Source organism: Notamacropus eugenii, chromosome 5 (assembly GCF_028372415.1).
Source record: "Notamacropus eugenii isolate mMacEug1 chromosome 5, mMacEug1.pri_v2, whole genome shotgun sequence".
In the NCBI taxonomy this organism is placed as follows: domain Eukaryota; kingdom Metazoa; phylum Chordata; class Mammalia; order Diprotodontia; family Macropodidae; genus Notamacropus; species Notamacropus eugenii.
Genome location: NC_092876.1, coordinates 1,840,373 through 1,856,138, shown reverse-complemented (window position 1 = coordinate 1,856,138; position 15,766 = coordinate 1,840,373). Strand labels below are relative to the sequence as shown.

At 39.5% G+C, this 15,766-nt stretch overlaps 1 protein-coding gene and 1 long non-coding RNA gene across 2 annotated transcripts in view; one reads left to right on the top strand and one right to left on the bottom strand.

Moving 5' to 3' along the window:
- LOC140508122 (uncharacterized) overlaps positions 1 to 9,801 on the bottom strand; it is a 125,811-nt gene extending 116,010 nt beyond the window's left edge. Inside the window, exon 1 of the long non-coding RNA XR_011968303.1 lies at positions 9,548 to 9,801. This is a non-coding gene — a long non-coding RNA (uncharacterized lncRNA). The remainder of the gene's footprint in view (positions 1 to 9,547) is intronic.
- LOC140508093 (sulfotransferase 2A1-like) overlaps positions 1 to 15,035 on the top strand; it is a 42,231-nt gene extending 27,196 nt beyond the window's left edge. The window contains exon 8 of the mRNA XM_072615849.1: positions 14,290 to 15,035. Coding sequence (XP_072471950.1) covers positions 14,290 to 14,300 — 11 coding nt within the window. The 3' untranslated portion in view covers positions 14,301 to 15,035. The remainder of the gene's footprint in view (positions 1 to 14,289) is intronic.
- The last annotated feature ends 731 nt before the right edge of the window (positions 15,036 to 15,766 follow it).

Sequence of the window (15,766 nt, the reverse complement as noted above, 5' to 3'; positions counted from 1 at the left end):
TAATACTGAGAACACTCTCAATGGAGTCAGTGCAACTTTAGTAAGTCCCTTATGATTTTTCTGTCCTGTTCATTTTTCTCTTGATTCTTGTATTAGAAAGTAAAATTTTCTATTCAACTCTGCTCTTCTCGACAAGAATGTTTGAAAGGTCTATTTCTTTGAATGTCCATCTCCCTCTGCTTCCCCCCCCCCCGAAAGATTATACGCAGTTTTGCTGGGGAGGTAATAGTTGGTTTTCATTCTAGCTCATTTGACCTCCTGAGTATCATATTCCAAGCCCTCTAATATCTTGATGTAGAACTACTAGCCATTGTGTTATCCTGTTTTTGTCCCACACTACTTCAGATGTTTCTTTCTGGATGCTTGCAATTTTTTCTACTTGAACTGTGATTTCTGGAATTTGACTGCAATATTCCTAGGAGTTTTCCTTTTGAGATCTCTCTCAGGAGGCAGATGGTGGATTCTTTCAAATTCTGTTTTACCCTCTGGTTGTAGAATATCAGGGCACTTTTCCGTGATAATTTCTTGAAAGCTGATGACTAAGCCCTTTTTTGATCATGGTTTTCAGGTAGTCTAATAATTTTGATATTCTCATTCCTGGATCTATTTTCTAGGTCAATTGCTTTTCAAAGAGATGTTTCACATGGTCTTCTATTTTTTCATTCTTTTGGTTTTGTTTTTTAATTTCTTAGTTTCTCATAGCGTCATTTACTCCCAACCGCTTCGTGCTAATTTTTGAGGATTTATTTTCGTCAGTGAGCTTTTGAACGTCTTTTTCCATTTGGTCTATTCTGCTTTTTAAGACAATTTTCTCCTCATTGGCTACTTGGGTCTCTTTTGCCACTTGGGTTAGTCTATTTTTTAAGGTGTTATTTTCTTCAGCATTTTTGGATCCCCTTTAATAAGCAGTTGACTCTTTTTTCCTGATTTTCTTCCCATTTCTTTTCCCAATATTTCCTCTAGTTTTTTTATTTGATTCTCAAAATCTATTTTGGCCTCCTCCATGGCCTATCACCAGTTCATATTTTTCTTGGAGCCTTTGGATGTAGGAGCTTTGACTTTGTTGTGTTCTTCTGGCTGTATATTTTAATCTTTCTTACCACAGAATGATTTTATAGCTCAACATTTTTTGTTCTGTTTGCTCATTTTCCCAATCACTGCTAGATTTTTGAGCTCTTTGTCCAGGTAGTTCTCTGCTTCTAGGGAAGATGGTGGTGGTGTGCTGTCCAGTGCTTCAGGTGTTCTACGTAGCTACTTTCAGAAATACTTCCAGGGACCTGCAAATTTTTATCTTTTCCAACTTTGCATTATCAAAGGAGAACTTAGGATTCAGATTTCTTGGCCTTAACCATTCTTATCCCAGGCACCCCAGCTTCCAAAGCTTCTCAATGAGCCAACACTGACCTTTGGTACTCAAAAGGGATGTGGTGTATGCAACATGGGCAAAGGTAAGGAAGCAGGAACAGGAGCAACAGTGAGAAGGGTCTGGGAGAGGCCACTTAGAAAATCAGATGAGATGTTCTTGCTGGGAGAATGCCAGCAAATTCATGTTTTGGAAGGGAATCTCTCTCGGTTCCAGATTTCACAACGTGGAACCTATTAAAAGAATATAGGATGAATTTGAGGTTCAGAACAAAAATGTCTTTGTATTGACCTGCCCAAGTCAGCTAAGGAGCAGGGTGTGGAAACAAGAGAAAGGGAGGGAGAGTCGAAAACATGAGCTTTAAGCTATTCCTTTACCTTCCAGGGCTCATATCTCAGACAACAAAGGGACTTTATATGGGAAATAAATGAAGACTAGGGATTGCCACCTTTTGGTGTGCCTTGGCTCATCTGGCAGATAGTTTCACACCTTTGACTTTCTTGCCTTCTGATGTTTGTATATTTTGGTCTTCTCTGTCACCAAAGTAAGTTCCTGTAGTCTGAATCTTTTTTCCAATTTTTGCTCATTTCCCCAGGCATTTACTTGACTTTTGAGCTCTTCCTCGAGGTAGTTCTCTGCTTCCAGTGGGTATGAGAACGTGTACTGTCAGCTTCTCAATCCCTCTGCAATATGTGGTACTAGAGCTCCAAAAACAGCTCCTGCTCTGCACCTACTGTGACAGTCACGGGTCCTCCACCCCCTCTGAGGCTGGGACCAGACTACAATACTCTCTCACACAGATCCAACAGGTTATTTTCCAGTGACCTTCAAATTTGCACTTGGCATTTTGGGTTTGTGAAATCTGGAAGCTGCCACAGGTGCCAGAGATTCATTCCCCTGATCCCTGTCAGGTACTGTCTGTGCTGCCATGCCCTGCATTGGGTGTGCTCTGTTCCCAGTGTGCTGGGATAGACACTTCCCATCAGTCTTTCAGGTTGTCTTGGGCTCGAGATTTTCTTCACTCCATCATTCTGTGAGTTCTGCAGCTCCAGAATTTGCTTAGAGTTTTTTTTTTTTTTTTACAGATATTTCATTGAGTTAGAGGGGACATGTGTAGCAAGTCTTTACTTCTACTCTGATATCTTAACTCTGTCCTCCGTTCCAGAAAATTCTTAAGCATATGCTAGTCTCTTCTCCAATGAAATATTAAAATACATTATGTCTGCTAGTTAGTATAAATCACGTCATTCTTATAACGAAGGAATGATAATGTTGCTAGTGTAAGCAGATATAGCCAATTTTAACTCCTGATTGAAAAATACTGTGTTCAATTCTTTAGAAAATCTATTTTTAAATCCAATATTGATCTCAGTGGACAGTCTGGATAATATGCAAAGCAACAGTCTAAAGGCTACATGACTTCTCAAGAGCAATATGATTTCAAAATGGACATGCTTCAGGGGATGTTCTGTGCTTTACATATAGGGTGGGAAATCGTGCTATTAAAATACTTACTAGAATTCAACAAGGTCCTCATTTGTTTCTTCAGTCTTAATTTTTTTCATTAACAAAAATCGTTTACTTGATTCTACCAAGAAAGACAAAAAATGCCTAGGTGACTAAGATTTTATTGAGGCTGTTTCAACACAGGAATCCTCCAGGCTACATCCACACAGCTTCAACGTTACTCATCTACTGCTGAGTTTTAGTCTTTCTTCAGTTCAATTTCTTGATCAGTTTTCTCATTAGACTCTCTCCTCCTCTCTCTCCTCTTCCTCCTCCTCCTCTTCCTCTTCCTTCTCCTCCTCCTCTTCCTCCTTCTTCATTGTTATGTCTTCATCCTTATCCCTTTTCCTGTAAGATATAATACCAATCTTGAGACTTCTCATTTGTTTTTCAGCCACGCAGTCATGCTGGCCTTTTCATAACCACATGGACAATGACATGCTATTATCTATCCTCCACTATTTTTTGAAGCCTTCCAAATTCATGTTCATTCTTTCCATGATATTATCTATACATCTGATCCTCTGCTATTCCCTTTTCCTTTTCCTTCAATGATTCCAAACATCAAGTTCTTTTCCCATAAATTCCATGTTCTCATTACATGGTCAAAGCATTTAAACGTCATTTTCAGTATTTGACCTTGTAGTGAATAGCCTGGATTATTTTAACTGTTGAGTGATGTGACTCTAAAAAGTCAAGGATGACTCTCAAAGTTTTGTTTAGCACCACATTTCAAAAGTATTGATTCTTCAGCACTCACCTTTTTATACTCCAAATCTCATAGCCATACACTGCAACTGGAAAAACCATAGCTTTGATTATACAGTCCCTTGTTCTCAAGGTGATGTCTCTACTTTTTAGTATGCTGTTGGAATTTGCCATAGTTTTCCTTCCAAGAAGCCAGTGTCTCTGTCTGCCATGATCTTCGAGTTTAAGAACATAAAATCAGACACTGCTTTCATTTTTTCCTCTATTTGTCAGGAAGCGATGGAATCTGTTGTCAAGACCTTATTATTTTGAGCTTCAAGCCACCTTTTATATCTTTCACTTTTCACTTATCAAGATGTTTCTTAATTACTCTTCACTTTCTTCAATCTGAGAAGTATTGTCTACATTTAGGAGATTTCATATCTTTTCCAACAACCTTAACTCTTCCAGCTTTCAGTTCATCTAACTAGATATTTCACATGATGTCCTCAAAACATGAGTTAAATAAATAAGGTGATAAGATATAGCATTATCATACTACTTTTCCAGTCTTAAACCAATCATTTGTTCAATGTACACTTCTAACTGTGGCTTCTTGGCCTACATACAGGTTCTTCAGGAGACAAGTAAGATGATCTGGTAATCTCATCTCTTTGAGGACTTGCCACATTTTGTTGTGATTCACACAGTCAGAGCCTTTAGAATACTGAATGAAGAATAAGTAGATGTTTTTATGGAACTCCCTTGCTTTCTCCGTAATTCAGTGAATGCTGGCAATTTGATCATTAGTTTCTCTGTCTTGTTGAATAATAGCCTGCTCTTCTGGTAATTCTCAGTTCAGATACTGCTGGAGTGAATCTTGTGGAATCTGAAGCATTACCTTACTGGCGTGTGAAATGAGTGCAATTGTTTGGTGATTAGAACATTCCTTGGCACTGACCTTCTTCAGGATTGTGATGTAAATTGATCTTTTCCAACCTAGCAGCCATGTTGAATTTTGCAAATTTGCTGGCATATTGAGGGCAGCATTTTAACAGCTTCATTTTTTAGGATTTTAAATAGTTCAGACTGCAATTCCATTACCTCACTAGCCTGATTTTTATTTTTTTAAAAATTTTCCCCATGTTGTAGTATTTAATTTTTTCCAAACAAATGTAAAGATAACTTTCAACATTCACTTTTATAGGACGTTGAGTTCCAATATTTTCCTCTTTCCCTCCCTCCCTACTACCCACCCGAAGACGGCAAGCAATTTCATGTAGAGCATAACTTGTAAATCACATTAAACATATTTCCACATTAGTCATATTATGAAGGGTGAATCAGAACAAAAGGGAAAGACCATAATAAAGAAAAAAAAGTGAAAATAGTATCGCTACCCTTATCTTTTTTAGCACGACCCACTTGTTATCATTTTCGAGATTGTCAAGTTCTAGATCAGTAATCACAGAATCTTGCTTTTTGGTCAAGTTAAGATCTTTCTTCTCTACTTCTTTTTTTTTCTTGAATCCTGACACCTATCCTTAATCTCTTCTGCGTGGATTAAATTCCTATATAACACAGGAGCTCCTGGGCTCCAACTTCTGGCAGGTTTACTCTGAACCCAAGGAGAAAGAAAGACAGCAGTGGAATAAAGTTAATTTACTTTATTTTTAGCAATGGTAGCAAGTTGGGAGGAGATAGGGGAGCTGAGTTCCTACAGCACCTGTCTAATTATTCTCACAGGGGCTGATAAGAATAGTAGCATCCACCACTATGACATGCCCCGAGTTCTCAGTGGTGATGTATTGAGACAAAGTTTCTGCTTTCACATTCCACAATCACTGACCAACGTTCATTTGATTTATAAAGAAACAGACAAAGAAGGGAACATGTTAACAATGAGGTCGTGGAGTGCACTGTGGGGGTGTTTACAGGTTAAAATCAAATGTTTGATTTTATTTTGGCTACATAATGATAGACAAGGACTGTGAAATTTTCTATGGCGATTGATCCTAGGGTCTTGTGAATTGGATCCATGCCACCTTACTTACATCCTACTGTTTTTGTTTTTTGTCTTGCCCATTTTAACATAAAACTGTCCGTTGATAGCTCGGTGTTTCTTTAAAAGATCTCTTTTTTAGCCACTCTATTGTTTTCTTCTCTTTCCTTGCATTGCTCATGTGAGAAAAATCTTATATCTCCCTGCAATTCACAGAAATTCTGCATTCAGTTGGGTATATTTCTCACTTTCTTCTTTCTTTTCCTCTTTTCTTTCTTTCCTCAGCTATTTGTAAAACCTCATTAGACAGTCGTTTTGCATTTTTGCCCTTCTTTTTCTTTAGAATATTTTTTTTGTTATTGCTGCATTCTGGACACTATTTTTTTGTCTATAGATCTTCAGGCATTGTATCTCCTAGATCCAGTCCCTTAAATCTATTCATACCCCACAATTTGTATTCATAAGTGATGTTATTCAGGTCATATCTATAGGGTTTGATGGTTTTCCCCCTCTTTCTATAAATATTTTTGTTCATATAGATCCTTTCCCTTTTTGCTTTATTTCTCTTTGGGGATACAGACCTATTAGTGGTATTGCTATGTCAAAGGGTATGCTTGGATTATATCCCTTTGTATATTCCAAATTGCCCTGTAAAATCGTTGGATTAGTTCTAATTTGCATGCTGCCTATTGATGGTGAGTTAGAGTACTTTTTCATATTACAAAGATAAATCTTTTGATAATTTATCAATTGGATAGTGGCTCTTGTTTTTATAAGTTTGATTCATTTCTCTATATGCTTAAGAAAGGAAGACTTTGTCAGAGAAACTTACTTAAAACTTTTTTCAGAGATATTATTGCTAACCTTATTTCCCCACATCCTATCATTTCCTTCCCTATTTATTCTGTTTTCTCTCTCCTTTCACCCTATCGCTCCTAAAAAATATTTTCCTCTCACTACCTACTCCCCCAATCTGTGCTCCTTTCTCACTCCCAGTCTTCTCCTTCCTCTCCTGTTTTCTGGTAGGTTAAGACAGATTTCTATACACAATTGCATGTGTATGTTATTCCCTCTTTCAACCAATTTTGAGGAGAGTAAGGATCATTCATTCCCTTCCACCATCCCCATTTCTCCTCCACTGCAAAAACTTTTTCATGCTTCTTTTAAATGAAATAATTCACCCCATGTACTGCCAAGGCAATATTCACAGCATTGGTGGTGACTATGAATATTCCAACGTAGTTCTCAATCACAAAATGTAAAAGACTATCTGTATAGAAGGCAGAATAAAACCATTTATTTAAGCACCAGAAAGTCAGCTCTCAGAATCAGAACACAAAATACATCGTGGTGATAAAGAAGTTAATAAACATGATCACAGCAGAGGGCAAAGTCATTCTCAAACCTCCGCTCTCCCAGCCAGGGCTTTCTCAATGTCAACTGTCACAGTGCGTCAGTTGACCTGTGTCACTTGGCCTGTGTTCTTTCCTCTTTGACCTGACCCCACTCATTCATTTTCTCCTGGTTCCACTCTACCCTTTCCATTACACCTCTTCAGCAAGCTCCTCCCACCATATGTGACCCAGGCTTCCAGGGCATCCAAGTAGATTATATGGGCCTATTAATTAAATAGAAAGATTTTTCCATTTTAAACTATTGTTACATGTGGCCCCAAGGTCTTTCATATTTATTACATAGGTCGGTGGGACAACTGGTATTACAAGGACCCCCTGATTTTCCGCCAGAAATGGGGTTCAAAATCTTGGAGTAAGGCACGAAGATCTCTTCTTCCACTACTAATTCCTGCTGAGATTAGAGGTAGAGCTGTCCATGCCTCAAGAGTTCCCGTTTGAGAGGTCAGCTCTTTAGCTGGCATCTGAAGTTTGGCCAAATTCAGGTCCAGAGATGACACATCAATGTCATGAATATAACATGATATTCTTCTTAAAAGATCAGGCATCTGCAGGTGGAGGGTATTAAGCCTATAGGAAAAAAATCTAGCACACAGGTTTAACAGATGAAAAGACAAAAGACAAGCAAATAAATAAACAAAACAAGGAAACAATAATCAGAAGCAGGGTAGATATAGGTTCAGCTGTGATTCTGGAGTCTCAATCATGGTAGAATATATAACTTAAGGGTACAATTTGGTGATCACCCTCTCCTGAAAAACAACAGTTATGGTATTATGTTTCCCACGTGCTATAATTTCCGCTGCCTTTGGAACATCATCTGGCTCCTGTTTTACCCATAATTTCGCTCCCGATTTTATTCTATGAGTAGAACTCAGTTCTTCAGTTCTTCTGTTCGTTATTTCAGGAGGACGGTTAGTTGTCACAAGTGGTCTTGTTTCATAAGAAATAATTACCACTTGAAATATTCTATCATTTTTACAAAACCATATGGGTCTATGTGGGACAACTCACTTAAAAAAATTAGAGTCTTGACCAAAGGAGTACAAAGGAAAGATATTTGTTCAGATTTCTCGAGAAAGGGCACTTCTGCCTGTGCTCAAGATGGCGATGGCTGAGGAGGGAGAGGGTGTTCACTGCACAGCAGCTTTTATACACCCTGACCACAATATCCCCCCACCCTAACCCCCTTCCTCTTAGTCCACTGACTGAGCCTTTAGAGTACAGTCTATCCACGGAAAATCTACCCCAGCAACAAGAAATAAGTGTACAAGAGTAATTTTTAGAACAAGTGGGAGTAAGGGAGTGAGCAACTCCTGTTAAAGGACTGTCTCGTAACATTGAGTAAGGTCTAGGAAAGGAAATAAGGGAGTGAATAAAGGTAGTCTCTGTCAAGGAATATCTCATAGCCCAAAAACAATTCTAAGGAAAAAAAAATAGAATCTCTATTGTTCGGTTTCTCAGGGCTGGGTGAGACAAACGTAGCTGACACAAGGGCCCTGAGAGATTTTCACTAAATATAGCTACTCTGCTTCCTGAGGGGTCTTCACTAAATATACTTGTTTCACTCAATCCCTCTTTTTTTTTTAAAAGAAAGGTAAGATATTTATTTTTCAGTTAAACACTCCTCACACCATTTCCGGTATACTTTAAAATACCTGCAGCAAAACAAAGAAAAGGTTTAACAATGAAGAGGAAGAATAAACCCACAATAGTCTTTTCCATCATGAAGGATTCAGTCCCCTTCTTCAAATTTTAAGGTTCCAGGATATTGTGATGCCACCGTCCACTGGGTCGGAGTTGGCACCAGTCCCTTCACTCGAGTAGGAGTCTGACTGATGCATTGACAAATTATGGAAGTAGGGCGAGGGGCAGTCCCCTTCATGAAATTTCACAAAGGAATCAATAACAGACTCCAGTACTTAGACAAATACACTAAATAGTCGTTATTAACACAGTACATATCACGTCATGAAATAATTCCAAGTTCTGGTCATGTGATGCTTCTTCAAGCCATCTTCAGCACAGAATCTCAGCATCTTCTTTCCTTTGCTTTCTTGTAGAAATCCAGATGTCCACTCTCCTACAAAACTGACCTTAATACAATATAATTTTAGATGATCATTCCTAAGCTTTATACACTTACCATTCTTACAAAATCAGAATTGGAACTTTGGTCAATTGTCACGTTCAAGAAATTCACATTAACCAACTGAGACAACATAATAACTACGTATGCTAATCTCACAATCCCTTTATCTGATTGTCTCCATACTAGTACTAAGAATTAAAAGACTATAACATATTATTGTTGGTCTAAAATCCTAAGCCTAATAGCTTAATTTTTGAACTTAACCTTAGATGTTCCCCTCCCAACAATCTACTATTTCATAGATCAGATATTACCCTTACAAAACTTTTGATTATAGGAAATTGTCATTAAGAGTAAGGATATTTCAGGGGAACCTCTCCCTAATTTTATGTCAAGCCTAGGTAGAAGTAGATTGTCAACTGGCATTCAGCCAGGCTTAAAGTCTACCAGGTGTCAGTGGGGAAATTGAGTCAGGAAAATCCTACCTTAGCCCAGATTGAACAGTTCTTTCCCCAGTCTTCCCATGAGATCACCTTTGCAGTTTATACCCCCATCTCACAGGCTCAGTGGCATCATGGATCAATGGTTTCTTGCTATCCACACCTGGAATTAGACTCAGTAGAATGGTCTGTTAATAACCCCATAAAATCTTAACATAGCAAACTCCAATAATCAGTTTCAGATATGACTATAATCTCTCATTGGCTAAGGAACATCTTTGGAAGCAAGTCTTAAATCGCTTGCATGCCTTTGTTTGCATGTTCCAATTCCTGATTAGATAACAATCAAAATCAAATTCATCATTTAAACCACGTTATTGTTCTAAATTTACATGTTTGCCAAGCTTCTCTCTACCTTTCTAACCCTGCTCATCCTAAAAGAATGAGCTACGCATAGACCTTCAAACACTAACTTCAACTTATGTTCATGAAATGAATTCAAATCAAAACAGAAACATTTAATTTTCCATTAATGGCAAATATTACCAGAGTTTACCTGCCTCTAAGCTACACAAATTCTTTCCCCCTAATTAAAGCTGTCTCTGATTCAGTCTCAGTAATTTGATTCAGTCAATTGTTTTAATACCAATTGCTTTTACATCATTTTGTAATAGGTAACGACAATATTCCAAATTGGGACATTTGTCCCTTACTGCAAAGGAGTTTTAGTTCCATTTGGCTAAAAGAGCCCTGGAAATACCTCACTTTGAAAACTCCTTAGATTTCTCTACTTAGTCTGTCTCTTTAGAGGCCCATAGATTCTTCCTTATCATTATGCCCAAACCTCTGTTCTATTTCCCATCTTGGATTCTATAAATCCAAATCTCCAGGTTACTGTCCACTCCCATCAAGATCATCCCTGGAACCACCTTGGGCCACCTCTGGACTCTCTCTTAAGTTCCTCTGATGATAAGATAACAAACTTTGACCTTTTCTTAGGTGAAAGAAGGTTTGGATTGAATTCATCTGACCAGGACTCCACATGTCACCATTTTTAGATCACAAGCACCCCCAACCTCAACAGTTTCATACAGTTACAGTTAATTTTAAATCTCAGTCTTACTCTGTGGAACAATGAAACAACATGTCATTTATACTTTAGCTTCCTTTCTTTTACTTAATTATTCCTATAACATTCAGAAAGAATGTCCCATTCACACCCAAGTACCCATCTACCCAATTAATTGAAAACAGTAAGATTGCACTACTTGCCTTGTGCTTACATCTTAAACTATCTGCTTTGATTATAGGAACCTGGCATAAAGATGAAAAACAAGAACCCAAATAGATATCTGCTCTACTTTACAACCAGACTCAGAAACAGTCAATCACTGGAGATCATTTCTTCACATATTCAAATTCCCTCCAAAGCAAGTTTTTTATACAATCTCCTTAGCTGCTGGGGCTGTGCTTTTTGACTAGCCTGAGCACTCCTCCTTTCCACACATACACACACAGTATACCAACTTTAGGTTTTAACATTAGAACTACAAACAACAAACTTACAATTTCCATAAGTGATAACCAAATTGTTTTAGCCATAAACACGAACAATAAACTTCAGTTGAAATCAATTGCATTTTCATGTCAGAATGGGCTGTCTTACCAAGTGCAGACAGCGACTGACTGACTTCTGCATTCCGACTCATCCCCCTTCACCCTCTATCCATGGCTGTGGCTATATGCGAACCTAGATACTTCCTTGCCGTAATTTTTCCACTAGAAGTAGGAACTTCCCTCAGGGGAATAGCCCTGGGGGCACTGTGGGAATAGGAAGTTCCATTCTTGTGAGGAAGGGACTGGGGAGTGCTGCTTGGATCAGATTAGGCTGCAAGGTGAAGGGATCTGGAAAGATTCGCTGAGGAAATATAGGGGTCAACAGGGGAGATTCCCGAGAGAGTACCGTGGGAGAGGGACTTGAGGCCTAAAAGGATTTCTCCTCAGGAGGAGGAGCTGCAGAGGGTCACACATCAGCAAGACACATACTTGGGCCAGGGGAGGGGGAGAAGGCCAAATCCAGTTGACCCCCATTGCTCTTTAATGGGGGGGGGGGCAGCTCTAACTGTAAGAATCTCACAATTTCTCCTGAGAACAATGTTCTGAGAGCTCGATAAGGGACAATATGTAGGAAACTTCTACCCATTTTCCTTCTAGGCACACAGTATAACTCTAACTATAAGATAATATTTATTTTTAAAGTCCCCAAAATGGGCCATTCTTCATGGGCCTCTAAAGGATACAGCCCTATTTCATTCCCCTGGTGACTGGGAAGGCACGAGAGCATTGTCCAATATCCAGAAACCAGGCAAATGTGCCATCAAGAAATTGACATACAACATTGATGAACTTCTCTGGTCAACCAAATTTTGACATCATTTTCCATAAGCCCTCACTGCTAACAGTGTCAAAGGCCTTGGTCAGATCTACAAACATTGTGTACATACATCTGTTCTGCTCCTGGTATTTTGTCTGGAGTTGTTGGACAGCAAACACCATGTTGACTGTTCCTCAGTCCTGTCTGAAGCCACTATGGCTCTCAGGTACATGACGATCTTCCAGGTGAAGGATCAGCCTATTAAGGAGGACTTTAGTAAGAACTTTGCCAGTAATGACTAAGGGAGAAATCCCCCTGTGATTGTCGCAGGATAATCCCTTCCCTTTACCCTTATGGAGACGAACAACGGAGGCATCCTTGAACTCCTGGGGGAATAACTTCCTCTTGCCATATTACCTGGACAATTTCAGTCAGTTTTTCTATGAGCAATGGTCCCCCTACCTCCTAGATCTCATCTGGCATAGAGTCAGCCCCAAGTGCTTTGCCACATGAGAGAAGCCTAATGGCACTCGAAATTTTGACTTGCCTTGGAAGTTTAGCTGAAGAGGGATTGATTTCAGCCTGAGGTAAACTGGCCTAAGGATTGATTGATGATGGTCTATTAAGCATACTGTGGAAGTGTTCAGCCCATCTCTCCAGGATCATGTCCTTATCACTAATCAATGGGACTCCATCAGCAGTGAGTAGGTGTGATGTGCCATAGGTTCTTGATCCCTAAATAGCTTTCAGGCAATCATAAAAGCTCTTTGTATTGTTACCATCAGCATAAAACTGAATTTCTTCTGCCTTCTTACTGAGCCAGGAATTCTGCAACTCTCTAAGCTTTCCTTGTTCTTTGACTTTGATGGAATTAAATGCTGCCTTCTTAGAGGTGGATGAATTATCCTGCTGGTAAATCTTGCGTAGTTCTCCTTTTTCATTTAGTAGCTTCTGAATTTCCCCATCATTTTCATCAAACCAGTCTTAGTGTTTGTGAGTGTTCTGACCTAGATGAGCAACTACAGTGCTGTACACTAAATCTCTGAAAGCTGCCCACTCCTTTTCTGCTCCACTCTTGCCAGCTGTGTGCTGGCTCAACTTTCCCTCCAAGTCAGCAACAAACTGTTCACTCTCAGAGAAGAGCCCTAATTTGTTGACATTAATTCTTCTGGTAGTCATTTTGCCTTTAGGGCAATTTGCTTTTGATGAATGCAAATATTTAGCTTAGAAAGGAGAAATCTATGATCAGTTCAGCAGTCTGTACCAAACATTGCCTTTGTCACTCTCACATCTTGTCTCTCTTCTGTTTACATTCACATAGTCTATTAGATGTCAATATTTGTTGCAAGGGTACATCCATGACGTTTTATTGCATTTAGGTAAAGGAAAGACAGTGTTGGTGATGAGAAGGTCATACAATGCATAAGTCTTCAGCAGTAAATGACCATTGCTATTGCTGTTTCCAACTTCATTCCTCCCTAGGACTTCCTGCCAAGGCTAGTGGTTTGAGCCTACTCTAGTATTAAAGTCGCTCAGAATTATAAGCTTCTCCTCTTTTGACACATTAACCATAAGGACCTCTGGGCCTTCATAAAATTTTTCTTTGACGTCATCAGACTTTGTCATGGTGGGAGCATAGGAACTGATGATGGTGGCATGGAATTTTCCTGCGCGTGGCAGTCACATTGTCATGAGCTTGTCATTCACTCCTTTTGGGAGGAATAGCAGCTTGCTGATTAGACTAGTTTTGATTGCAAAACCCACGCCAGCTTCACAGTGCTCCTCTTCACTGCGCCCCTCTAGGAATGCAGCTCCAGCCTCAGTAACCTGGCCTTCATTTGCCAACCTTGCTTCACTCAGGGCTGCTATTTGAAAGTGATACCTGTTGAGTTCTCTTGCAACAAAAGCAGTTCTTCTTTCAGGTGTACTGGATTTTGTGTTGCCTATTAGTGTGCACATGTTTCATGTGCCGATGGTGAATGGAATCATCTTTCCAGGTGTTTTCGTTTGTTTTATACATTTTGTGTGTGGGGGGGGATTCCATGCCTGCTGCGGTTATCGGACTAGGGTTGGGTAAATAGACCATGTTTAGGGCACCTTTTCTAGGCCCCTTCCTCACAGCACGACCTGAGCAGTGCCGATCCTTACAAGGCTGCCCAGACACCCAGGGGGCTGCCAAGTCCCACTGTTGCTTCCAGTGAGATATGGTCATATGGCCTGGCAAGTCTGGGTGCAAGGTTGTGACTACAGTTCCCAGTGTATCCACACATGCTGCTTCATCACTTGCTTATGACCACAGGACTTTGAGGCATAATACTGAAATGCTATGGATGATGTTTTTTGATTTGTTGGTAAATTGAATTTAAGTGAGACAGAGTTTGCACGAAGTCATCAACCTCACTTTTTCCTCCAGAGTCATCATAGTCCAGTGGCAGGACAGAGTCAAGATGGCTGGTGTTTGCTCAGGATGCAGTGGATGACCTTGGCGTCTTCAGTGTTTAACGAAGCTTTAAGAGCTCCACATCACCTCCTTCAGTTGCCTTCATGGCGGTTGGAACACAATGTATGCATATGTCCATTCCACCAGGGGAAGCCTTCACATGCTTGGGGTAGACACCCCCTTACTCTTTAATAGGTTTGAAATCCCTTGATTATCCTCAACCTGGTTTGTCCCATCTGCCTAATTGGTTTACTGGGGTATGGTATGAAGACCTAGAATCCCTTATCATCAATGTGCCAAAAGGGGACAAGCTTATAATTCCGGGTGACATTAATACTAGAGTAGGCACAGACTATGAGACTTAGCTGAGAGTCCTGGGGAGGAATAGAGTTGGAAACAGCAATGTTCATTTACTGATGAAGACTACATATATATGTGTGTGTGTGTGTATGTGTGTGTGTGTGTATGTATATACACATATATACACACACATGTATACACACATGCACACATGTGTATGTATATAAATATATATCTACATATTCATATATATGTGTGTGTGTGTACACGTATATACAAACACACACATATACATATATATTCCCTCTAAATGCCCTAATATTGAAAAAAGTCTCAGGTGCTATCAATGTCTTCTTTCCATGTAGGAAAGTAAACAATTCAGCTTCAATAAATACCTCATGGCTTCTTTTTCTTGTTTACCTCTTCATGTTTCTCTTGACTCTTTTATTTGAAAGTCAAGTTTTCTATTCAGTTCTGGTATTTTCAACAAAAATGCTTGGAAGTTCTCTATTTCATTGAAATCTCATATTTTCTCTGGAGTATTATCAGCATTTTTTGGGTTTTCTTTAGCCAGCTGTTGACTACTTTGTCATGATTTTCTTGCATCACTCGTTTTTCTTCCTCGTTTTTCCTCCACCTCTCCACAGTACCTGCATCAGCCTCTTTGATGACTGCTGGAACAAATTGTTCTCACCTGCCCATTCCACCACGGAAAGTCTTCACAGGCTTGTAGTAGACACCTCCAAACCTCCCCAATGGGTTTGGGAAACCTTGGTTACCCTCAACGTCTTTTGACCTGTCTGCCAAAAAGGTATACTGTGATGTGATCGCTGCGCATGGTGCAGCTTCCTGGAGACACAGGTGAAAGTTAGGTGAAACAGATGACCACCAAAGGTGGAAAGAGCCCCGAAAAAGTCTCGGCAACCAATACTCCAAAAGTGCTGGTCCTCCTTGAACACACCCTACACCTCTTAACATACTTAATATATACTTAGATGGAACTGGCTTGAAAATCACACTCATATATAAAAATATATGGTTTTTTTAGGATCTTCATTTTGTCAATAGGAATTCTACAACACTGAAACTCTTGCACAGAATTTCTAATAGCTTTTTTTTTACCCTGTTCATCATTAATTTAACAATGCCA